Below are 26,773 nucleotides of genomic sequence, written 5' to 3' on the forward strand. Positions count from 1 at the left end.
TCCAGTTAGTCCAACAGAAATGTGATCAAACTACCACGAGTCCCTTCAACCTCTTCTTAGCTGCTAAGAACCAGTCCCAACACTGCAGACAAATGCCGTCACTTTTAGATACAAATTAAAAGAGAGGCTACTCACAAAGGAGCGGCACAAAGAGAAAGATTACAATTTAACCAGCGCTTTTTATCTGTATAAAAGAAATGACTTTTCAGTATAACAGTGCTACAGTACAATATGAGTACAGCAGTCATAACATACATCGAAACTATTCCCGCTGAACATTAAAGCATGAGGGTCAAATCCTGGGTCCATGTTATATGCACGACAACTTACTGGACTGAAATATTTGGAAATATTTTAGGTATTATAAAGCCAAAACTAAAACCAAAATAACAGAATCAGAACATGACCATTCAGTTCCACTGGGATGCTTTAATGCATTAAGAATACACTAATATTACATCCATGATCAGGTTAGTAAACAAAAAAAACCAAACAAACAAAAAAAACGCTCTACCGCTCTGTATTTGCTCAGTATTTGATACAAGTCAAAATCTGATTCACCTTTATTCTGAGCATTGTAGATCAGACACAAAATCTGATTCCCCGAGGCAAAGATAAATTTCAGTGTTTCACAAAAGTTCGATTTCAAATTAGGCCGATCTGTTTCGTTTTTAAAGAAATAAATATGTAACTGTGCATCATACATGTACCGCGTCTGTTGGTCCATGACTTGTGGTTGAGCGCTACTGCACGCCGCTTCTCTGACATGAACCGAAGTGAACTGCCGATTACGGCAGCAAAATAACTAGTCACACAACGCTGTGATCGAACAACTAGTTACAAGAGACAAAACAGAAAAAATACATCTTTTGATAGCTTCGCATTAGTTAAAACCGACACTTCGTCTCTACATGTTATTTACATAGGTTATAACGACTGACATCGGTCAAATAATAATCAGTGCCAAAGCATGTTTTAATTATTTACTGTGCATAAACACAAAAACTGGATAACTTGCGTTTTTGCAGTTTACGAATTAACACGTTGCAAAAATATGGTACAATTACGCAGGTGTGTTCTCTTAGGTAAGTCAATATTTCTAAAGAAGGCTATGATGATTTTGAAATGTTCCCAAATAACTACATAAATCGCTGCAAATAACAGTCTGCATCATTCTCTGAATTAAGAAGTCACTAACTGGGTGGTAGCTTTCAATATGGTGTACTCAGCTGCATCAACAGATAGGTGTCTGTATATTCCTGCTTTAGCGTACCTACAACGTTAAATTAAGATGAACACAGAGTACCTTCACCGTCACGGATTCGGAGGGAGCTTGCTCTTTTCGTAAGGGGCTACTTTCGCTATTCCGCGTGCACCGCTGCACTCACGACCAGTGTGGATGCCAAGCCAGTCAGTCGGACGATGTGTGTACCGGCTAGCCCCGCCGAACAGAAAAAAACATTCGCTAAAGTAAGCAGTCGTAATAGAACTGTGTAATTTTAATCTCAGCTAGCTATTACACTGTCGTTTTCACAAAAGCATTCCCTGTGAAAAAGAAAATGGCGTTCAGAAAGACTAGGAAGTGACGCAAAGTCACAATCTGCATATTCCAAGGCTGACCAATGAAATTATAGTAACCTCAAAATGCAACAACTTTTAGTATGCTATTTATCTGTGTTCCCAGGTGTTTGCTCGACCCAGTATACCCAACACTGCGCGTTTTATATATCCTTACGAATTTTGTAACTGGTTTAGGTTATCTAACAGGATTCTCTACAGGCAATATCATAGGATTTCTAACTAACAATAAGTGGGTGTGTCAACACTAAAAGCAGGAAGTAGTCATGTACCATTTGCTAAGCACAACCCACTTGCTCCTAAGCAACAGCACCAAGATGGGAGGGGCTCCATCTGTGACGTCACATCACCCCATTCCCCATTACCCAATGGTAAATGACAGGACACCTTAATAGAATGAAAGTTTTATTCTGTGGAAAGAAAGACAAAATAGCTATTTTCCATGTTTTCTGTACTACTACATGGAACAGACACCTAGTTATGACATTTAGCTAGGTAGCACTGTCAAGTTCATCTCTAACAGTCTCACATCCAGTTGCAAATATTACAGAGCTATACTTTTGACAGGGAAATGGGTTATTAGCTATTTAATTTTACGACCATCTTTAACTGGAGTAGTCGAAAACACTCAGCCAAGGTGCTTTTAGCTGCAGACAGTTTCAGGTTTCACCTATAGAGGGCGCTATTTGAGGCAGTGCTGTCTTGGCGTTTAAAGGCGAACACAACGCAACACTTTTTTCTTCTCTTTTTTGTCTCTCGCTGTTTTGTTTGTTTTTTTTTCTTTTTACAAAACAACAGTTGATGCATCTGTTGCAGTTCATGGAACAAGTTTCAACAAAAAAAAGATCTCATTAAACATTATAGCTAAGAAGTGGTGGGGGAGATAATAGCTGAGAGAGAAAAAAAGAAAAAAACGGAACAGAATGTTAGAGGAAAATGGCAGTCTATGCTTAAATATACTTTTTCTGTGTATATGCTGTTGTGCCAAAAATAACTGAATAGCTACCTACTAAACACCCAATTAAAACATTTGAAAAATTCTGAGCAAAAAACGCTATAATTTCATAAAGCAATTGCATGTCACACCTACTAGACCTGACGTTGTCAAGAATATGTGATTTATGTGATGTAAAACTAAGGTTAAACGAGTTTTAAAAAGGCCGGTGTCGTATGAAATCGGGAACGGGTGTAGCACGTGACCCATTTTCAAAGGAAATGCGTCAAACTATGTTGTCAGTGACAGGTGCAAACGAGACAGGTCTATCTGCAGTCTCGCAGACTACATGACACGCCCACTTCAGTACATGACACGCCCCTGAAATAACTTTCTGGATTAGAATGCGACGTCGCAGGCCCCTTATGCTAACCACAGCCCTAACCATAACCATAGTAGGCGTGTTGTGTAGTAGGCATGTCATGTTGTACTGCAGTTAGACCTACTTGGAGTAAACTATCATGTTTGGAGCCACAAAACTGTGAAACGGCTGTTAAAGATATTGTTATAAAAACATACTTTAAAAAAGTGAAGTATGAAAGAATGAAATTCCAGTTTTGTGGTGTATCTAATCCCTTTACAATACATTCGGCTAACCGAACCCGCTAATAGAGATAAGCGATGCCTTGCCCATATACCTTGGATCAGTAAATTCGACGATGCAGACGATGATATGAGATGTATATGTATGTCTATACGGACAGAATTATTGTCGTTAATTTGTAGTGTGGTTCACCAGCGATTACGTATCGTGTGTTGCTGGGGTGGGGTGGGGGTGTCAAATATTCATTTCACAGATGTTTTGTTTAACCCGTAGACTCATAACATGATTTATTTACGTACTTATTTCTTAATGAATTGATTTTCCCACTTTGTATCTCTTATAGAATTTCCCAGTAGACACCCAGTGGAACACCAGTAGAAAGCCATTTAAAAACCAATAGAAATTTTAACTAGTTCTTTTTGGTTTTTATGGGGGAAATTGGAACACATTCTACTGGTGTCTGACTGGTTTCTACTGGAATGTATTGGCCTGGTTCCAGTTGAAAAAAAAATGATAGAAGTTGCTGGTCTCAAATGGTCTGTATTGGTTACACTGGTCTCAAATGGTCTGTATTGGTTTTAGCTGGAGATAATTGGGTTACTGAGTTCACAATGGTGTCTGAAACGTTCCAGTTGGTATTTAAATGGATTAAACTCATTTCAGTTGGTGGAACCTGGAATTATAGTGAATACATAACTGAATTTGATTTTTGGTTTACCACTCCCACACAGGCCCACAACACCAACACATCTTTGTATACTGTAAACTATATATACCTTGATAGTTTAACAGAGAATACAGAAATAGAGGCAGGAAGTAAATGTATTAGATTTTTTTTTATTTGTCAATGTCAATAATTTTTTTAGGGACATACTGCCCAATTTGTCTTGACATTTATCAGGAGTGAGAAGAGGTCTGGCAACAGCTCCTTGGCCTTTAACCTTGTTGCACACCTTGCCCTCAGTGGCTCAGTTCCGCAGGACCTCTGACCCCCAGATGGCTACAGCAAGGTCCTTGCGGATCTAGGAGTCATTTATGACTCCTCTAATCCAGCTCCAGGTCCCTGCAGAAATGTAGGCTCTACCCCCAATATGGATTTAAGAGAAGAATTTAAAAAATTGCTAGGAAAATTAAGCAATAGTACTAGAGAAGGTAATGGTATATGGAAAATATACAACTGCTAGAGAAGTTGATGGCACGACTTAAAGTGGAGTGCCCTAAATGCCTGTAATAGTTGATTTTTCATGTGCCATTTGCCTCGAGTGTAGCCTGCTATTGGTTTTATAACACAATTACACATGGTTTTGACCGAAACAGTAAAAGCTTTACTTACCATTCATGTCTATGGTTGCTAAGGGGGTTGCTCGTTCATTAGTAGCTAGTTCCATTTCAACCCAAGCCACTCCGTCATGTGTTCCATTGACATTTTGCTAGTTGGTTGTTAGGTCTATAACTCGAATTCTATGCCAAACAACATGATGACATCACTCCCATCACTAGAGGTGACATAAGACACAAGAAAACCAGTGTCATCACATTTATCCCATTTGCAGTATAACTTGGTATAATAATAATAATATGGTCGTGTCAGTTATAATTACTTCATTTAAATGTTTGCTCACCCTCTAACACCTCCCCTTGAGGCAGTGTTTGGTTGTTGCCTTGGATGGGCCGTAGGGAGCTTTTGTACCGGTCACGCTCGTTTTGTATGGCTTATTTTGTCTTTTACAATTCTGCATATCTAGGGTTGCATGAAAATGGAGAAAGTCAAAAGAATTTTTAACTTTGTCCTATAATGGTAAAGCAGACCACTACCACTCCCTACTGCAGATGTTTAAATGTCGCAGGCCATCAAAAACATGTTCTCAAAACATTTTATGCTACATAACCTCTATACACAGCTTGATGGTGGGGAAAAAATGATAAACATGCTTTCAATCATTTTCTTACAACTGAAGTCTTATGGTATTTGGAACACAGATGTTAAAGGTATAAATACACTGTTGTACTTCAGGAATAAATCATTTATTAGGAATCCTAATCTGAGGCATCAAATTTACTCTGATAGGAAATGAACCACGTCATCTGCATGGTTCTACCCAGAATGGACATTTTCTTGTTTTGGACCATACTCCCAGTTTTGCACTTGTGCACCAGGGGAATTTGGTCACGGCGCTGTCCTTTCACATTATTTGTTGTCCTCAGTGAAGCTGTGATGAAGATCCTAATTGGAGATTTAGTCCTGAATGCATAGACAGTGTTTTACAACATTGTGACACTTTCTAACACTATAGTCTTGAAATACTACATTTCACACGGGGAGTTTTGATGTGTGTTGTTTTTAATGGGGTTAACAGACTTGTATCAGAGCATAGTAATGCACACAAAAGAACAAACACAATATAACAGAAATGTAAATATATATATATATATCAAGTATATACATATATGTACAGACATAAACATGTCATAGGAGCAGAGAGAACAAGAAAGAGAGAGAGAGTGAAAGAGAGAGAGGGAGAGGGAGAGAGAGAGAGAGAGAGCGAGAGAGAGAGAGAGCAAAACAGACGAAAACTAGGAGAAACAGCAGTAATGCTTCATAAGACAATAAGACAAAACTGTCAGCGTCCTAATAGGTTGCGTGTTGCTCTCCAATAACCTACTGTGGAAAAAGAAGATGGGAATGAATAGGACAAGATGTTAATTTTTTTATTCAGACAGAATAATTGTGGGTGGTTCATTCTTAACGCAAAAATGATAACAACTAAATGATAATTCACCTGACTGTAGTGGTTTGAAAACATCACTGCCAGGTCAATGAAGAGTTCTAGGATAATGTGACAGTTGAAATATCAAATTTTTATAACATCAAGTACAGTTTATTTCATGACAAAAGTTTTAGTCACAATAATCATCATGTCTTCGTATTAAGGAAACATTTTCCTTTTTGTTTACCAGACATGCTCTTCAGGGCACATGATGCCAAAGATGTGGAATGGTGACACGGTCAATGCTGCAGTTCAGCCTCTTTCAACGTCTGTGTTTCTACCGCAAGTTCTCTGACCTCCAGTTCAGCCGTCTCATAAAAGAATAAAAGTGACAGTGATCCAAATAACACATTTTATTAAAAAAAATTTCCAGTGGGTAAGACACGCGCTTGATTTTTAATTTACAAGGTAATTTTGCGAGTTAAAGGAAATAAAAAGTAAGAGACTTAGGGTACAAACAAACCCCCCTCAGTTCTGGCCATCTGTCTGGAGCCTTTGTGGTGGGTAGGTGACAGCCCTGCTGCTCAGGTCCCAAACACTCCTAAAGGCATTTCAACAAACATCATTTTATTTAAAGAAAAAGGAAGGGCAAGTAATGTAGTTATTACAATTGTCAGTGGAAGGGTTATCCATGTCTCTCAAAAAGTATGGTCATTTTTGGTTTATGGCATTTGTGAAGTACATACGGCACACAGAACAAGAAATACCTAAGCAAGTCAAGATCTTCCGGCTGAATGTGTTGGTACATTCCCAGGGAATCATTTACAGCGCCCTTATTGCCTTCCTGTGACCATCAAAGACCTTTTGGAAAGTGCTCAGTTAAAACAAACATTCAAGCATCAGTAAATTAAAAATAAATGTTTTAAACCCACTAATTCTCCAACACACCCAAAGGATAAAATGATTTCCTTCCTAAGGGGTCTTGGATCCAACGACTTGGGGGAGCAGGACCATTGATTCAGCCTTAACATTCTGTTTAAATGTTAGCCCTGTAAGAACTCCAAGTTAAAACTGAAAACCTCAATTTGTTAAACAAAGATTTTAAGAGTTTTACCTTCAAGTAACAGAGAACAAGGTCCATAATGTGTCACCAAGACACAAATGCATGTGCAGGAACAGACTTTACCTGGTTTAAAAGGTCATGTCATTTTACTGACACTCAGGCACTGATAGAGGGAGGACTTTATTAGGAGGTGTAAACTCAAATGCTCAGTTCCAGCTGCGAGCTGGGCTATCCTTGTGTCAACAATCTGCAATGATTGAAATAAGTAAATTTTCTGTGCATTTTTAAGATGTTCAATATCCTTTATAGAAAAAGACATTCCAAAAAAAGAATATAATCACATCATCAGTCAACCAAGGTAAGTCCCTCTTAGGAAGTCGAAGAGACCTGAAGTCCTTTGCAGTGGCCTGGCAGTTGTTGATCCTGATAATGGGGCACTGTTCGTTTACCATTTCTAACATTTGTGCTAGAATGTTCTTAAGACAAAGGGAGAAAACATGAGTTGTACATTGTGATCATGCTGTGCATTCAAATGAAAAGTTTAGAGGGTACACAGCAAAATTCTCAGAGTTGATCTTCCGGTGTTAAGCAAAAGTGTTAAGTATAGAGTTGAATTGACACTGTAAAAACATGATTTAATACTAAAGGAGTCACTTGCAAAAGAGAGTTGGTGTCATTGAGAGGTGTTGGAGATTCAACTTGTACTACAGAGTTGCGAAACCAGTGTAGAAAGCAGATAACACTTTCTGGTGTTAAGCAGAATTACTTTTTAACTATGCATAGAGTTAGAATGAACTCTCTCAGAGTAGATTTAACACTATAGAATTTGCTGTGTCCAATGATTTTTTTTTCAATCAGTTAAATTTGTTTATATTACTTCATCATCAGGATCAACTGGGAACAGTGCAGATGAGAAGGTGCTCTGTCCTATTGCAAGTAAACCTCAAATTGACTGTTTTCAAATTATGTTTAGTTATTATGTGCGGTATAAAACTTCGTCAAATGCCTCCCCCATTCTGACCCGACTCTTCTTCAACCTGACTTGTCTCTTGCTCACTGGGCTGACTCAAGGCAAAGTTGTCATCTTCATGCTCTACTGACCCTGCTGTTTATAGATGAGAAATGTGACACTCAATGCTGAAAATAAGGCGAAAAGCACACGGCTACAGTGTATAGAGTAAAACATCACGACATAACATCACGACCCTTACAACCCTAACCCTAACTTTAAGTCTTCCGTACAGATAGTGAGGTTCCCTGACTCCAGAGGACTTGGTGAAGCCTGGCAATGAACTGTAGTACATACTGTAAAGAAAATTTAGGCTGTTACATCACGACATATTTACACAGCAATATGTAACATGCAGTGTGTTCAGACTGAGCATGTAGGTACTGTAGGTTACCCAGCGACTCCTCCCCTCTGTTGCAGGGCTTCAGATTCACCACATTTACTTTTAGGTTCAGTGACACACACTGCAGATTCCATAATGTCGCAGCTCCCTTTGAGGATGGCTCCTTCACAACGTAAGGGGGGCCGTCACAATTTCGCTGTAGTCGAGATCCTTTCCGACCCTCTTTCTTTTTATTTATTTATTTTTTGCCATCTCTTGTCCTTCTTCCATTGTGAAACAACACACAATTCTTAACTGTCAGATGAAAAACTCTCACTGTCATTAATGCACCTATCTACGTCTGTGCAGTTTTGCTCCTCTCACATTACCTCGGACTTGAAACTTTTTTGCTGCTTTCCTCACTGAACATTTCCTACTCTTTCCTTTGTGGCACTCCCCCATCTCCTTGTAAAATTGAATTTCTCTGAACCACTTATACGAATCCACGACTTCTTGTTTTAGACAAGAAAAACATACAGCAAATAAGTTACTATGCGCAACAGGATCATTGATAGAGTCCATCTCCTACTGACACCGTTTAGGCCATGGCAAGGATGGATTCCTAAGCCCCTCATTTACAATGCTCTCTATCAGAGGACTACTTTGTACACTACTTAAAGTTAAAAAAACAAACAAACAAACATAGATTAATAAATAAATGAAAAAGTCAGCCAGCTAGCGGACGACACTTGTCTTTTTCTGAAGGTTGAAGATCGAGTCTCATTAGTCCTAGCAGATTGTTTGACTCCTCTATGCTCCTTCTGTAAAAAGGAAGACAAGACCATCCACCTCTTATTTTGCAGTTATCTCTTCTCATATAGTACTGGATGGATATTGCTTTTTTTTTTTTTAGAAACTCAGACAAAAATGTTGATGAAAGTCAGAGTACTTAATCTGAAACCCATGTTACATATTTCACACTGTTCTTTTCCCCACACAGAATTCCTCTTTACTTACATGAAACAAATATCAAGGCCTCAAATAAGGAAAGCTTCGTAGACATATACTATACTAAAGGGTATCATAAATAAACTCTGTGTTTGGACATTTTCACATTGTATTTGTAGCCCATATTGTAAAGTCCCTGTATCCCCAATGTTTATTTGTTATTTATGTACATGATTTGCATTGCAATTGGCATTGACAGAGAAAGGAGGAAAGAAAAAAAGAAAGGATATATGATATGGAAACTACCTGTGGTGCTACCTTTTTGCACTGTTAATTAATATATTACAGACACCGAACGAATTACTTAATGAGTGATAACGTTAGCTGAAGTTATATCAACACAACTTCGGTGTTTTAAGTTCTTAAAACGCACTTATACAGAAGTAGTTTTGATTAATAACTTATTAGCACTTAAAAGAAACCATACAAAAGTTGATTCGTTTGGGTACCACAAAGCGTATTTGCTTTTTCTCAGAATCTGTAAACGTGATTTTGTTCATGTCAATTTCTTCAATTGGTGTTTCGTTACTTAACAAGAAGTAACAAGACACTCGCCACGCAGTTATATTGTCGACACAATTTGACGCACTTCCTTTGAAAATGGATCACGTGAGGCACCGTTCCAGCCTTCATGTCGTAATAGAAAGCGGCAAAAGTTAAAAACAAACAAAATATTCAAACTTCTGGCCATATATTCAATTACATTTCACTCAGCGCAATTTCTTTATTCACTAGAGTTAACATGAATTTGAGGCGCACATTGAAAAAAGGTTTTCCGTAACACTCAGAGACATGTAATATGTAATCAGCCCACCACTATGCAGCTAGCAAATTTATACAGTATCACTCATTTCGTTTTACTTCCATTAGCCTAAAATTGTAATCATTACTGAGTCTGTTATTAGGTCTGATTGAAGTAAGCGATTTAATACTAGCTGAGGTATGCTAATCACTAATCAGCTGGAAACGAATAACGAGCTTCTAAAACTTTATGATAGTCAAAGTTAAGATATAGGTAGTCAGCTGCGAGAACGGTGATTACTGCATAATCAACAGAAAGTGCAATTCCGTTTTTCTGTTTACTAGCCTCACAAGGAATTAAAGGTAAATTCTTCTCAGTGAACTTCCATTCTAGGTCACGTGACTTATATTTCCAACTAACCAAGAGGTCATACCAGTTTTGAATAATCAAAAAGTCTTTCTGTTTGACTTATGCAAGACGACCAATTGGAGGGCCCTGTATTGAGCTAAGATACCACAGAACATGACGTAGTCATTCCAGACATCCTCTACAACAGTGGCTCTCAATCCTGCCCCTGGTCCGCATATGTTCTATGTATCCTTCCTTCGAACACTGGTTAGTGTGATTAACATGCTCTTGCTTAAATCAGGTGTGCTCAGCTGATGAATTCAGACAGGTGGCTAGAGCAGGGAAACAAGGAAAACATGCAGAGCAGGGGTATCCCACTGCTCACTCACTCACTCATTATCTAAGCCCGCTTATCCTGATTAGGGTCATGGGGGGTGCTGGAGCCTATCCCAGCGCCCATAGGGCGAAAGGCGGGGAAACACCCTGGACAGGTCGCCAGTACATCGCAGGGCAGACAAACACACTCACACACACATTCATACCTAAGGGCAATTTAGTGTCTCCAATTCACCTAACCTGCATGTCTTTGGACTGTGGGAGGAAACCGGAGCTCCCGGAGGAAATCCACGCAGACACGGGGAGAACATGCAAACTCCACACACCCGGCTGGGAACCGAACCCGAAACCTTCTTGCTGTGCCGCCCCACTGCTCTACAAGTTGTTTCCAATGTCCTACTTCACATCAGCTTGCTAAACTACAGTCACAAAAGCCTCCCAAGTAACATGACATCATGTGATATTACGTACAGTAGTCAATTTTGCCTCTACGGCACAGAAATAAAGCAAAAATACTGGGTCATTCACTGAAATTTATTTACTTGAGTATTTTGATACCAACATGTCACAACATGCAAACTACTGATTAATATAATCTATCATATTGAACATGTTTTCAAATTCACAACATGGACACTGGACAGAGGTTTACTCAGGAAAAACGTGTTTCACCAAAATCTTACCCAAGTAAAACATGTTTAATTGTACAAAAAAAACCAAACAAACAATGGAATAGTGACTTTTTGACAAAATTGCATTTCTCATAACTATGCCCCAAAGTTGTGCAATGCTAATCTGAACATGTCATTGGCACAGATCCATTTATTGTCGATATTCTTTAGCAGGAACACCTGCTGAAAGCCCATGACTTGGTCCTGATCAGCCTACAAAAGGGGGAAAAAAAATGTTTTGGTTTTCTTTTTTCTGGAAAGACAACACAATGCCCCCCTGGCCAAAATGGAGCTGGAAGTTGCATGTGGCTTTAGAACAGTGTTAGTGATTTCTGGATGACACATCACAGGTTACATCTCTACATAATATAAACAAATCTTATTTTGTGTACAAATAATAATTACTGCACTTTTTTTTTTTTTAAATTTCATAACATGAACTCCCTATCTTTAATGCGTGTAGACATTATCAGAGTGAATTCTATAAAACACAGTTTTCATTTTTCTTACGCTTCTATTCATCTCGGAGAAATGAATTAACATGTCTTAATGAACCAAAAATGACAATTTTTATTTTGGTTGAACTTATTAGTATTAATAATATTTGTAAATATTAGTCTCCTGAAATTGAAAATCATAAACCTAGGGTTCAGAGTTTGCCAGTCTAAAGGTAACAATTACAGAGTATTTTTTCCCTGTATTTCTAGTTAGCTCTAATTTGTTTACTTATTCTGTGCAAAGACCAAAAAGGTTTCCAGGACGGACACCCAGAGATGCGTAACTTGTCAGCTCACCTTTAGCTGCCCCATGACCATGCTCATGACACAGTTGTCTGGTGTGGGCTGGTGGTCCTGTGCGGTGATGATGTGCTGAATGCTCTGGAAGGGCAGGCTCTGCAGCAACATGCATTACTTATGAGAGACTCTTGAAATGACGTCACTGAATTAAAGCTACCATGAAAAAGTGACACAGAGCAACTTGCACATCAAAAAGTATATTTGGTTCACAAAGTTCAAATTGCTTACACTTAATTTTCCCATGATTGCCTCTTTTCCCTGATAGCCAGCTCCCTCCCATGTCAAACAAGAGGCATCAGTCTGAGGACAAAAATTAACGTCTGTTACCATATTTCATCGGTAAAATGAAGCTATCGGTAATTAACTCGGTCCGTAATTGTCTCTGTTCCAGTAGTAATCTTAGCTGGTCAAAGGATCACCATTTAAAACATTTCCGCGTAATCTATAACACAGGGATATCAGGTGGACTGATTCGACTCGGTTCAAACAGGAAGATGATACGAATAGAGACAGTCACTTACGTAAAGATCACCCAGTTTAGTGCGATCCGTATCAAATTGCTGATAGTACAGCTGAACAAATCCTGCCCCAATTTGCTCCCACACTGGTTTGTCTGCCATGGTTCAAAACCTGGATTTGAATCTGAAAAATGAATTACAACGCGCGTGGTGAGGACCAAACTGCATTACACGTGGTAATGTACAATATAAAGAATCCCGGGCAAATTGCTTAAAATAACAGAAAAATACCTCTTAGTAATAAATTACAGTTTTGTAGAAAACGCTGGATCGCTTGAAAGGTGGTACGGATAAGTTAAAATTGGAGAGCCGATGTCTATGCAACAGATCGGCAAACTTTTGTTTAAAAAGGTACTTTTACTACGCAGTAAAAGTCGGTCGTACCAAAAAAGGAAAATGAAGCAACATCTGTCATTAAAATGACAAATCGTTTAAACCGAATAATGCTGAAATTTTCGACATAATAGTGTAACTAATTGTAACTTACCGTCAAACACTATCTGCACAGACCAGTGCTAGCTCGCAGGAAACCCTCCAAGCTCACACGAGTTCCCGCCTCGAAGGCCAATCCCCGCTTTTGCTAAATCGACCAATGACAGCACTGAACTGTGAAAGGACGTTTGAGTGACTGGTGTAGAGTTTATTTTGAGGTAAAAGTTCGGGAGAGAATACAACAGCTGATGAATGAACAGTTTCACAATTTACAAAAGTTATTTTGTATTAGATATTTCACGGGGTTCAACACGATTTCAAATGTAAGCTAAACAGCCATATGGAAAATCTATTTCAAGATAGACTTATAAACAACTACACAAATTTGCATCATTTAAAAAGTTAATTTAGGAGGTGAAATCTTGACTAGATATTTGAGTTATAGACAGAAATACAAAACTATTCTTCCAAATTATGTATGTGATTACAAAACACCATTAACAACAAATGCTGATTCTTGAGACAAAGTTAAAGCGCTTTATTGAGGTGTTAAATTTATTATTATTACTATTATTATTATTACTGTTATTATTAAATAAATAGATGGTCTCTAGTAATAAAGTTGACAAACAAAGAGAAAACCCTAACATCATTTTAGTATGAAGTTGATCTATGGCAAAACGTTCAGCTTTGTTTTGGATGAGTTGGTTTGGCTGAAAAACAGCATGAACGTGAACACAAAACAGTCTGATGAACAGTTAAGCCACGAGCGATGAGATTTCAGTTAAAAAGATATTTGGTGTCCAAAGTCTAGAAAATCTTGCAAAAAAACAACAACAACAACAACAAAAAAACCCCCAACAATGGCAGAAACTGATTACTAAAGAAATAAAGGTGATTTAGCTCCAGCTATGTTAATTGTGCAAAATGTCCTTGTATGCTTGAAAAATAAGACATTAAAATAAAATAAAGCTATACATCTATATACAAGGATATAAATGCGGCATTCATAGGAACAATGCCAAATAACACAATTTGTAATCTTTGCAACCGTGCCTTATTATTGAACAGATAGTGTATTAAGCAGGGTACTTATGGAGGCACTTTTTTTTTTTTTTTTTTAAACAGAATCACTTCAAGCTGTAATTCCTTTTTTTTTTTTTTTTTTTAAACCAATGTGATCTGGCTACAAAAATTAGCTGCCATCAATCACACTCTTAAAACACTACACTGTTCCATACTTAATCCATTTGAAAACACTGTTAGGTTTGTGTGACCGACACTACATAGCTTTGAATGGTCTGTGAAGTAAAATGGCAGAGCAGTATTGTCACTGCGCTGTATAGGCAGCACTGCAAGACCAAGAGTCCAACCCATGGCACAGAGTAAAGGTCCTAACGCTGCCTGGGTCACTGCTCGGGGTTTGATGCAAAATAGTCATCAGTTCTGAATACAGAGGGAATCTCTTGATGTTGCTGATGAGGTCTCTTTGGACTGGCTGGTTTCTAGAAAAAGAGAGAGAGAGAGAGAGAGAGAGAGAGAGAGTGAGAAAGAAAGAGAAATTAAAAGATGAAAATGTCATTTTACTGTCTTTTTTTGCTGGGACTAATATCAGGTTCTGTTCTGAGGGTAGAATGAACTGAAGTTGAATTAACAGTAGCAGCTATCCAAGGGAGTGATACGTATATGTTATAGTAAATTCTCACATTTAAAAATCCTGGGACGCTCATTGTGCGGAAGATCTTTTTGAAGGCTCCTGGTAAAGTTCCGACTTCTCCCTCTGCTTGGGTCACCTGCTCCTCCATGGCACTGACATTGGCTCCAACCATCTTGACGAAAGCCTTAGCAACAATAACATTATAACGGAAAGGTACAATGTTTACCTGCATATTACAATATTAGTAAACACTTGTTACACCCACGCTAACTGTTGTTATGAATGTATCCGTACCTCTAATTTGTCAATTTTCCTGTAAATCTCTCTCATTTCTTCTGATTTTCTGTGGATCTGAGGAAGGTTGTCGTTGACAATCTGAGAGGTGTCATTACGGATCTGTGGACGAAAACGCTTATTCAGAAACGAGCGATGACCTGAAATTAACGATCGTTTCAGGCTTGAGCTGAAATTGATTACTGTCACCAAATCTTAAAAAGGAGGCTACAGTTACATATTACCGCCGAACAGACAAACTTGAATACTTTCTGTATGTCCAATACGGGATCTTACCATGTCAAGCATACCAACGAATTCATCAACTCTTGTTAGCATTTCCTCCAGACTCTTCTCCAGGTTCAGAATCTGTAAATCAAAAAGGGAGAATTCCTAATTCGTTTTATTCACTGTAACTACACCACTCTCTAACTGGTGGCACTGGAGCGAGCTTTTACGGAGTGACGCGACTGCGACATTAATCGGATTCCATCGTCCACATGTTTGTTTCTTGGAAGAGATACTTGGGAAACGAGTAAAAACGCATAGGAAGTAATGTCACACGTCCACGAAATCTCTATAACAAAAGATTCATTGTGCGGAGTTAAGCGAGGGAGCAAGTCTATGTGCTTAATGGTCTGTCACGCACTTCAAGTTATGTGGATAATCAAAATGCTAAGGCAGGCTAGGGAAGTTGCTCCATTAGCTAGCACAATGTCACAAGAAACCACACAAATCCTCACCTCTTCGCCTGCATTTGCCCTTATATAAGAAGAGTAACTCTGTGCCGTATGCCTCAAGATCTCGTCGTCTTGCTCCTGGTGCTGTTCAGGTTCTGGTTCTGGTAGAGGCTCTGCTGCATTGAAGCTTGGACTCTCTGACACTGCAGCGCCAAAGCTGGGACTTTGCGACACGGTTCCGCTGCTCAGCGCCTCGCTGACCATCGACAGGCTACTCGCACTCTGGGATACGATACCGCTGTCTCTGCTCACCTCGGCACTGGACTCCTCCAGCGGCGACAATACACCGACCCTTTCGAACCGATGGTCCATTACGTTGTCCGCTGCAGACCACGGTTGTTTGTACAGGAGATGGAAATAACGATCACTGCGCAGGCGCCCATAGTAACCAATGACGAAAGGCAGTTACTTCTGAGCGATCACGTGACAGAAATTATAAACGAGCCCCTGCAAGGCTCAAATAGAGCGTACTGCCTGAACGCGATTATCTTTATATCTTTTTTCTTCTCAGCTGCTGTAACTTTATTCACCTCACTTATTAAAAACAAAAACAATGCAGCGAGAATGTGACAAACATTATATATATATATATATATATATATATATATATATATATACATTTATCACCATATCAATTTAAATAGTATTATTATTTTTTAAATTTAATTAGAATTATTTGACCTATTTCATCAGTTAAATTTTCAAATGTTCGGTAAGACTTTTTGACTGTCAAGAATGGATATTATATTGTACTCCTAAACAGCCTTCAACACAGAACCCCAGTGATAAGATATATAAAAGGTTTTACAAAAAATCAAACAGACTACATGAATGAAAAGTCTCACAAGGTGAGTCGAGCTCAGTTTCCACTTCAGTCTTTAATATTAAGTTCCCTTAAAATACAAAAGAAAAAAAAAGACATATCAGTGAGAAAACAAATATACACAGTATTCACAGAACATTCAGTAAACTGAGTGAATTAGGACTGAAAGTTCAAGTGGTTAACCAGTGAGTAATATTTCCGGAAATCTTCTTCAAATGCTATTTTAGAGGCAGAGGGTCGCACAAGTTCATTGTACAGGAAAAGGGAATGGTGTTCCCACACTGAATTAAGATCTAAAACCATTGAAGAGTTAAAAAGAAAGAAAGAAAGAGAGAGAGAAAGAGAGAGAGAGAGAGAGAGAGAGAGAGAGACACAACAGACATCTGGGTTTGGGCAGTGTGTGCTCAGCTGAAAAATCATATGTGAATCGAATGGAATGAGACCTGATCACATCAAGAAAACAAATTTCTTTCCCTCGTACCAGTTTAGATGATTAGTTGACCTTGAAGTTTGGTTTTAATTTTTGGAGACCATTTATTCGAAATTAAAACAGACAAATACATTAAAAGTACAGAGAAGTAAGAAAAATGTCAGAAATTTCCATAAATTAAGATTTTTCCTTATTAAAGGGAAACCTGCTTCCCACAGTGGATCATGGCACTTCCAAAAAGGTGACCAGCAGATGGCGCTAAACAACAACATAATGTTAATAAATGCAAAACGTGTGCAACAGTTATCACAACCTCAATGACTTCTACATTGTGAACAAAACAGGTTCTTTCTAGTCAAAATTCATCTGAAAGATTAACAGGAGAAAAGCCACAGTGATTGAACCAAGTCTTTGAGTTGACTGGTGATGGGAAAACAATAACTGAGCCAAAATAAGCGACATTCAGATACAACGGCTTGGGAGAGACAAACAAGATTTAAAAAAAAAAAAAAAATCACATTAAAAATGCAGTCAGATAATAAAACAAGTGGTTTTCTATCTATAGGATATGTTCATTAGATCTTGAGTGTAATCTCCAATTCCACAGATACTCTAAAAGCCTTGATTTATGGATGAGACGAAAGACTCAAAGGACAAACTACGCGTTCGTTACAAACAACATGATCTATCGCGACGCAAAGACCTGAAATGTGCACTCATACAAACTTGTTCCCATTTCCAGTAAACTCGTTACAAAACTGTCAAAAAAAAAAAAAAAAAAAAAGGAGCAAGTGCCGGTAAAATGCCTGCTAAACGTGTGAGCTGGAGAAAGGTGATGGCTGCAGACCAGACTGCTTCACGCCGCGGCAGCGTGTCGCTGGAGATTCCCATACTGTACAGCTGTGGTGACTTACTGTGAGTCAACGCCAGAGAAAAGAGTTCATTAGCAGTAAAGTGACAGGACACGTTTGTGTTTGTGTGTGTGAGTGTGTGTGTGTGCGCTTCGTGCCAGGGAGACAAGAGCTCAAAATGAATAGCATTTCACTGAATTCCTGGAGTCAGAAGACATTCATGCAAACGTGTGCATGTGAATTACCTTCAGCTTGGTTTGTTTTAAGACACTATGCTCTAGCCTGCATGTTCAACAAACAAACGAAAAAAGCATGTACCACGTAAAAACAAAGACTGTGCATCTGCTGAGAAAAAGAAAGATATTTCACAAAGACACAAATGTATGACAATCTGATTAAAAACAAATGTACAAACAAGAAACAAAAGTATTCCTAAACTTATGGAATAACGAAATCGATAAGACGATAGTGGAAAAATTGTAAGGAATAGACACGATCGTAAAACATGATTTTTTTTTCTTTTTTTTCAGGAATGAATTAAATCTGTTGCACGGAAGAAACCATGGATACTGCCACGTCTGTTTTTGCAAAAGAATTTGAGCAAATGCAAGTTGCTTCATCAGGAGAACGCGGGCCAATCCAACGGTAAGGCTCTCCAACTCAATTATGCAAATTCACAATTAAAACAATGACACTGTGAATCAGGCACGACAAAGACAAACATTTCAAAGTCCATACACAGACAGAAAAACACCCTGTACAGTCTAAATCTCACTGCTGGTCCCAACAACATGAGATGATAAGATTATTTTCTTTAAAAAAAAATGTTTTGAAAGGAAATAAGGGAAAATCAAGGATTTTGCATTAAGAGGCCCTGTTAAAAACACTCACATGTACCACAAAAATTAGACCCACACATCCTTGACAGAAAAACAGTCTGAAACACATTAAAAGCAAACTTTTTCAGGACAGAAAAAAGTTAAATTCTCAGATTATGTGTCTATTAAATTATTCATTTATAGAAATCATGTTTTTTTCTTTTTCCTCAGAGAAAGCAGAGAGAGGTTTCAGTCTGGCATTCCATTGCTGTGGATGTTCCAATTCAGTCACTGCTCTGCCAACTTTGCCTGTGTGTATGCGTGTTTGTGTGTACGTGCATGACTCCGTCTGTGTGTGCGTGTGTGTCTGTGTGTCAGTCTCCATTCACTAAGAGTGTGTTATAGTGTGATGACTGTGCCATCCTCCTCCACCCCTCCCCTGGGCAGTGCCAGGCTGTGGCGTGGGTCCGTTTTGAGGGTGCTGAGGATTTTGTGGAGGCTGCCGTTGCTTTCTCTCATGGCCGGGCTGCTGCTGTGGTAGGGCTGGTGTTGGAGGGTCAGGTCTCTTTGCAGCTTGTAGCTCAGGCTGCCGTGGCCCGTGCCGTTTAGGCTGGGCTGCGAGTGGAAAGATGCAGTCGATATGATGGAGGCGGGTCTCATTTGGGGGCTGGGGGGGACGACGTGGGCCTGGGGGTGCGTCTGGGACTGGGATCTCGACGCCGCGGACGCCACCGAGGCGTTGGAGCGACGCGAGGGCCGTTTGATGCTGCTCTCGATGACGATGTCCGTCTCCTCGTCGCTCTCCAGGTCGTCGGGGCCGTAGCCGTGCGCCACGCCCGCGGCTCCGGCCGTTCCCGTTATCGCGGGGTATCCCGTGGAGCCGCTGCTGTCGGAAGACTGGCCCGAGCTTCCGGAGATCCGGCTGCTGCGCACCACGTTGTTGCGTTGGTTGACCGGCTTCACCGTGACGATCAGGTTGTGGCTGTTGGCTATCATCATGTCCGTGACCTGGTCCAGCGTCTTGCCCGTGACCTCGATGCCGTTGACCTCCAGCACCTCGTCGTTGACGGCCAGCAGCCCCGTGCTCTCGGCCAGCCCTCCGGGAACCATGCGGGAGATGAAGATGCCCGGGACCTTCTCCAGGCCGTGCGGCGTGACCCGCACGCTGGTGCCGTCTCGGATGTAGAAGCCGAGGGGTTTGTCCGAGCCGTGGCGGTACAGGCGCACGCGACGGTGTGACTCCGGCAGGATGTCCACGTCGATGATGGAGGACACGGGCCGGAAGTCCTGCGGCATTCCGATCCGGATGTTGGGTCGCTTCCGGTTGATGTCGTTTCGCAAGGTGACCACTGCCTTCTTCTTCCGGGTCAGGGTGTTGGTGCCAAAGTTGTTGTAGTCGACCTCTTCTGCAAGAAGGAACACAAAACAGAGCAGGAATTAGCTCTGAACAACAACAACAACAACAAAAAAAAAAAAACACCGCACATGACCGAAAGCATATGGCACTCAGATGGTACTGAGCAAATGCAAAGCAGAGTTCAACGCTGAAAGATGGGTTATCTCTCTTTCGTTTTTTTACTGCATCTCCCGACATTTATACTTGTCTGATTATCATTCACCTAAACAAACCCAGGCCATTTTACATCACGAGTTCAGAGAAGAGGGCTGGAGAACACATGGCGGGGCTGGAACTGGTCAAAATAAGACATGAAAGTACAGCACTTCCACAAAGCCCTGGGATTTAAACATGAAGAAAGAGCAGAGCTTATCAATCAGCCAGATACAAGTGTGCTGTCTGAATGCAAAGCAGCTTTAAATGGCAGCACAAAATAGCTTCTCTCTCCCTCTCTGTCTGTCTCTCTCTCTCCCTCTCTCTCTCACACACACACAGACACGGAAACACTCCAAGCTGTATACGGGGGTCAGGCGTGGCATCTTGCTCCAAACGGCGTGTGGAAGACTGTAGTACATTCACTCTTTCTCATTGGCAGCAAATCTTTACTGGACGCCGCAGAGACCAGTTCTGTGAAGGCAATTAAAGTTCAAAGAGAGACTGCAAAAAGAGCACGGCTCGTCCACCGCCACAGACGCATTACAGACGCTTAAAAGATCATGTAGCACAACATGCTTCCCTGGCATTTCAGCACAAAAGCATCACCCTGTCTGTTACCGGGGTAATCAGGAGAGAGCGGAAGCTGCGTGTGATATCCTAAGGTTTGAGGTCAGACGTTGGAGATAACGTTACGTTTCGTCGTGTTTTTGAAACGCGTTAAAAAAAAAAAAAGAAAAGAAAAGAAAAAAAAAAAGCCAAGCCTCAAATATCACTACATTGCAAAGAAAAAAAAGAAATCAAGCTTGTCAAGTCTGGAAAATTCCAGTCGTCCTTTTTTTTCCAAACGGGGCTAAACTGTCTCCCACCCAGCTATCTTGTAATTGAGTGTGTAAAAGCTCACTGTGAAAGCTCACAGCTGGGGAAAAGAGCGAAGCCACGCGCTGATGAAGAAAACACGGGCTGCCAGAGCTCCTCTCCTCTCCGCTGACTGACGCCTCTTTTTTCGCCTCTCCGCTCCGTTAATGATGGAAATTCATTTGAGGACCACACAATGTTTCAATAAGAAACCAGCCACATGGTTTGAACAGCCCTGGCCTTGACAGAGAAAGAGAGCAAACAGACATTTAAGGTTACGCGCCGTCAAACACAACCGCCTCGCCAGAGCCGGTAGCCGACCTTTTTTTTTTTTGTTTTGTTTTGTTTCTGTTTTTTTTTTTTTTTTTTTCCCTCCATGTATTTATTGTTTTTCTAACCAGAGTGTTAAGAGTTCCAGCTCATGCTGTCAAAAAAAAAAAAAAAAAAAAAAAGGCCGTCTGGAAAGAAACCACTTCCTGCATGAAGACTTCAAGACATATTTTTAACAATGCTTTTTAAAAAGCTTCTGAATTTCTTCAAAGTGCCGTGCCGTGGTTATTTTTAGGTTTTTTTTGGGGGGGGGGGGTTGTTGTTGCAGCATGATTATTTTGATTGAATCCAGACAGACTTTTCAGTGTATGTTGGATTTTTCAGCCACAAGTGCAAGTCCTGTTGATAGGAAACACATTGGTCTGGGTATTTCTGGGCCTCATTAAAAGAACTACGAATTTTTGCCAAAACTTTCCCCTTTTCTCCTGTCCGGACCTCCAAAGTCCAAAGTGTACCTTATGCCACACACTCTCTCTCTCTCTCTCTCTCTCCCAGAATTACAATCCCCAATAACAAATCCCGGGGACTGCCTAAAGATTCCTAATGAGCAAACTCTGGGAACAAGGGTGGAATTTCAGCCATCGTAACAGAAAGTCTGCTGGCAGAGCCAGGGAGGATCACTGAACGCTATTTTGTGGGTGTGCCTGGCAAGAAAGTAGTCTGAGCTGGACCGTTCATCCTCTCAAGGGCTCACGGTGTCCAGACCGGGCCCGCGTCCAGCGCGGACCGGGCTGAACCGATCCGAGATGGCGCGCCGGACCCGCCGTGCCAGACGGGTCTGGCCCTACGGATAAAGAGCCGGGATCTGTGGGTAAAAAGCGCGCTACCTCAGCGCGCGTCTTCCGTCCTGTCACCCTCTCTGTCGAAACTACTCCCGACAGCAGTAATCCCCACTGCACTGGAGCGTGATGGAAAACAAATGCAAACGTATTGATCAAAGGCCTCGCTGGATGTTTCCAGACATTCGCAGACAAAAATTAGAGGTACAGCCCAATGCCTCTGAGACAGAAAACAAAGTCTAGCAGGTTAAAGAAAAAAGGAAAGAGAATCTGGTTAGAACACAGCTGTTAAAAGGAAAAGTTTCTCAGTTATGTCCACAATTCAATGTCAATGAGTGACGTATTAAAAAAATCAAAAAATCAAAAGGATTCGGGGAAACATGCTGGTGGACGTAAAAATAAAATAAAATCACTCGCACATGTGTGTGGTGTGTGAACTTCAACAATATGATGGTAATAATATCCATACGGATCTTTCTGTAAAAGGATACAGACGAGGATAAAAAAAAAAAGTCCAGAGCAAAATGAAAACAGTATAAACAGTCAAAATTAAACGAATCTTCATGGAGTACAGATCAGATGGACGACAAAACCTTCACTTAATATACTAGTGTTCATTTAAAAGCACGAACAAATTCTCAGTAGGTCGCACCAGGAGGAAAAAGAAAAAAAAAAAAAAAAAAAAAGCCCCACCACAAAACAAAACAAAACAAACAAACAAAAAAACCCAAAAGAGATGTGCTAATTTCTGTCCCATTCTCACAAACACCACAAAGCAAACAGAGACCAGATGACGCAAACCCAGAGGCGAAGATGGGCGAACAAAGCAGACGGGGGGGAGGGGGGGGGAAGCTTGGCACGCGGGAAAAACAGAAACAAAGTTCAGGCAGCTGTCACTCTCTTCATTCCGCAGTCAGACCGCAGTCGCTCGTGACTGCACGGTGCCGAAGCACCGGAGGGAACCGGCAAAAAAAACCTCACGGGGACGGGTCGGACTGAAACGCCCACGGTGACGGGCGCCCGCAGCGGTCGACGCCAGGCGACAAGGCGGCGAAAGGTGGGGGGTCACGGAACAGGGGGGCGAGGCAAAACAGGGGAATGCGGCCCAGGCATTTGAACGCGGAGGGAGCGTCCCCGTGCCGGTGCGCGGCTCCGGGTTTGGGAATGCGTAGGTCACGACCCTGCGGAGGACAGTTGGTAACAGGTTTGAGGCACTAAAGTCATGCTTCAGACACTTAAGCCAGACCAATCAATTAGTGCTAGTTCTGCAGCCTCACTCTCAGTAAGTCAGTCAGTCAGTCAGTCAGTGGTACTGGAGCGGAGCTGTGAGAAAAGAATCAGCGGTGTGGGTAGGGCGACGGAGGGGGGGGGGGGGCAGGTCTTTGTTCCCTGCGTCCCACCTCTCGTTAACTCCCACAGTGAAAACGTTCTCTTTCAAGTGCCGCCCAAATTTTTTTTTTTTTTTTTTACACACACTCCAATAAAAGCTGGAATCCAAAGGCTTTTACGATCGGTCATTAGGCCTCAGTGCGCTTTATTCTAGCATTTTCTAAGCGTTTACTGCTGTGTGTATTGGCAAAGCCCTGCGATCAACACAAAGACAGGGAAAAAATATGTACTGGTTCCTTTCCATCTCCACTCCATCCTGTCCAGGGTCCCTGGGTTGGGGGGGGGGTGGGGGGGGCATGCGATATTACATCAGCGTACATTACGAGCGGGTGAAAAATGCTCTTGGTTTTTTGATGAAATGTTTTGTCGGCTGGCCGAGAGGAGATTAGCGAGTGAGGCAGGTCATGTGAACACAACTCTCCGTGACAAAAGGTAACAGCGTCAGCTAAGACAATGTTGCATAACGGCGGCATTCTGCACCCTGTTGACAAGCCAAACGTTAGATTAGCTTTCCCTACCGTTAATAAGCAGCGTGTCTGGGCCAGCGTGAAAGAAGCAGAGTCATGGCGTTCGGCTGGGCCCTAGGTGTGTACTCATTAAGAACCAGAGAAGAGGAGTGACGCACTGTGATCGGCCCCGGCTTAGCATTTGGCCCCTAGCTAACGGCTAACGGGATAACGGTAATCGTCTGACAAGTCCTGGGGTTTAACAGCAGGTCCGTTTGGGGGCAGCATCCCTCTTGGAGTTTGTGCACCCCGGTCGTTCCAGCTGTTAAGGTCTCGGGGGATAGAACACTATCGTCCGTCACAACACACAGGCCAAAAAAAAAAAAAGAAGCCGTTTCCCCTCCTTCTCGCTGTCTAACATATGAGGGAGCCCTACCGATTGTTCAAAGGTGAATCAAATGTACTAAACTACATCTGCGTCAGCCAATAACGGGTCGGTCAATAACGCATCGTAAAAGCAGATGTTTGATTTGCGTACATGAACACCTGCAGGCTCAGATAAGTGGTTAGTTATTGAATCTCTTAGCACTGTTCGCTAAGTCGAGTCCTGCCTCCGCTTGCGTAGCGTGCCGCAGCGGTCCACAGTGGAAACGAACAGAGAGGGATGTAAACACTGAGGCATTTGCTTGAGGAGTGTGACTGCTTTCCCCATTATGTCACAGCTCCCATGAGCCTCTTGTGCAAAGCCTTTATGTGAACAGACCCCTCAACCCCCCCACCCTGACCAACACAGCACTCTGGTCGTATTGCAGAGCCCTCTAACAAGTATACACACACACACACACACACACACACACACACACACACACACAGACGCTACCCCACACTCTGGAGATGGTTTCTGTCCTACCAAAGCGGATTCAACTCCTGAACTAAATTTATCAATGGGAAAGAACTGTTAAAAACGTCATGGAAAAATAAAATCAGTTCCAAGCACTATGTTCATTCCTTCAGTGAACTGAAAACCACAGTGAGGCAAGCCTGGAAGTTAATGTAGCAGTCTAAAAACAGGGATGAATATTCTTTTGAAGGACGGACCGTTTTATTCTTGAATATGAAAACATATTTCACATTCTCATGGTGTAGGGGCGCAGGCAAAATGAAGCATGGTTAAAGGCCTAAACACACAGGGACTCAGTGACAGTTATATTACAGACAGAGAGCGAGAACGAGTGAGCGAGAACGAGAGAGCGAGAACGAGAACGAGAGAGAGAGAACGAGAGAGAGAGAGAGAGAGAGAAACCCATTCAAACAGTTCACAGAAAAACAAAAACAAAACAAAAAAATCCTTCCATCTCAACTACCATTTACAGCCTGGTCAGTAGGAATGCTTTAACCCCTAGAAACCACTGACTACCCAAAATAAATGAACAAGGGGGGAGAGACAGAAGAAAAGGGGGGGGGGGGGCGCATAAACTTTTGACTTTACTTTTGTCAATTCTCCTGAACCCTGAAGTAAGATGAGGAGAGAGACGCCCCTCCCAAACTAACACAGTCATCTACCCCACCAAACTCTCCCTCCTCCTCCCTCCTCCCATTTCTCCTTCACTGGTGTTCACACCACCGAACCGCACATCTGGGATGAGTTAGAGAGAGTGAGTGAGAGAGAGAGTGAGTGAGTGAGAGAGAGAGAGAGAGAGAGAGAGGGGGCACTGCAGGGCGGAGACTTCGTCTGCAGATTAGGTTCCCCCTCAATCTCTCTTTTTCCTTGCACATCACATTTTAGACAGAGGTCATGGAGGTTTTGTGTGTGTGTGCGTGTGTGTGCGTGCGTGCGTGAGAGTTTTGCAGACGTTTGCTATATTGAGGTCTGGCTGAACATTTCTTGATGGGGGGCAACATAAAAAAAAAAAAAAAGAGGAGTGTTCTTCTCTTTCACCCTCATTAATTTAACACTGGTACAGGAAATGTCTGGCTCAAAGGAAAGGTTTTAAAAAGACGCAGAGCAGTTCTCTAACATAAAGGTGAATTATGTGCCGCTCCCGTTGTCCACGCCTGATCTGAGATCAGCTGGCCCTCCGGTCCAGCCCTGCGCATTAATGATTTTTAACATGAAAACACATGCTCCTGCCTCATGCCGGACTCCCATTAACTAACATATGTTCCTCAAGGCAAGGCCAACTGTTCAGCCTCAGGATAAGACTGCCGACGGATATCAAAGGCAAAGTCAGGAAAAAAAAAAAGCCTTCTCTGGTCAGAAAAGCCAGTTTAAAGGAGCCACATGCCCCTTTAGCACCTCAGAAATATCTATGGAAAGACAGAGATGAGTCAGTGAAATATTTCACGTCAGTATCAGGTCACGGGTGGGGATGCGTGAGTGAGATGGGTGACTCTGGCCGTGTCGTGTCCTGTGATGTAAAACTGAGTGGTGTGCTTTGAAACGCGGTCACTGCCACCTGTCATTTTGACCAATCTGTTATTTAAAAGTAAAAAACAAAAAAACAAAAAACAAAAACAAAAAACCTCTCGGTACAGAGCGGAGGAATGGGTGGGAATCGTTTGTCACGGTCAAACACACATATTTGGTGAGATTAGTTCTGCCAGAAGGAAATAATCTATGGCGAGGTTTTTTTGAAAGGAAAGGGTGAACAGTAAAGAAGTTTAGAGCGTAAATAGGTTTTTAGCTAAAACATCGATTACATGGTTCTTGCCTTCAAATCTTTCGGTTTCTTTCACTAAACTGTGACCGCAATGCTAAAA

At 41.4% G+C, this 26,773-nt stretch overlaps 3 protein-coding genes across 3 annotated transcripts in view; all 3 read right to left on the minus strand.

The window, feature by feature from the left end:
* Nucleotides 1-11,419: 11,419 nt before the first annotated feature.
* nutf2l (nuclear transport factor 2, like) lies at nt 11,420-13,156 on the minus strand. Its single transcript, XM_030789362.1, has 5 exons — nt 13,126-13,156; nt 12,642-12,762; nt 12,349-12,420; nt 12,118-12,216; nt 11,420-11,536 (listed from the first exon to the last, which is right to left on the minus strand). The coding sequence occupies exons 2-5, from the start codon at nt 12,738-12,740 to the stop codon at nt 11,420-11,422; spliced, it is 387 nt and encodes a 128-aa protein (XP_030645222.1). The 5' UTR covers nt 12,741-12,762; nt 13,126-13,156.
* A 1,072-nt stretch (nt 13,157-14,228) lies between these two features.
* On the minus strand, nt 14,229-16,061 carry bloc1s4 (biogenesis of lysosomal organelles complex-1, subunit 4, cappuccino). Its single transcript, XM_030789175.1, has 5 exons — nt 15,744-16,061; nt 15,298-15,369; nt 15,022-15,123; nt 14,777-14,911; nt 14,229-14,575 (listed from the first exon to the last, which is right to left on the minus strand). Exons 1-5 carry the CDS (start codon nt 16,050-16,052, stop codon nt 14,480-14,482), a joined length of 714 nt encoding a protein of 237 aa, XP_030645035.1. The 5' UTR covers nt 16,053-16,061; the 3' UTR covers nt 14,229-14,479.
* A 2,966-nt stretch (nt 16,062-19,027) lies between these two features.
* pard6gb (par-6 family cell polarity regulator gamma b) overlaps nt 19,028-26,773 on the minus strand; it is a 31,887-nt gene continuing 24,141 nt past the window's right edge. Inside the window, exon 3 of the mRNA XM_030789303.1 lies at nt 19,028-20,068. Within this exon, the coding sequence (XP_030645163.1) occupies nt 19,062-20,068 (1,007 nt within the window). The 3' untranslated portion in view covers nt 19,028-19,061. The remainder of the gene's footprint in view (nt 20,069-26,773) is intronic.

The sequence above is a fragment of the Chanos chanos genome, chromosome 12 (genome assembly GCF_902362185.1).
Source record: "Chanos chanos chromosome 12, fChaCha1.1, whole genome shotgun sequence".
NCBI lineage: Eukaryota > Metazoa > Chordata > Actinopteri > Gonorynchiformes > Chanidae > Chanos > Chanos chanos.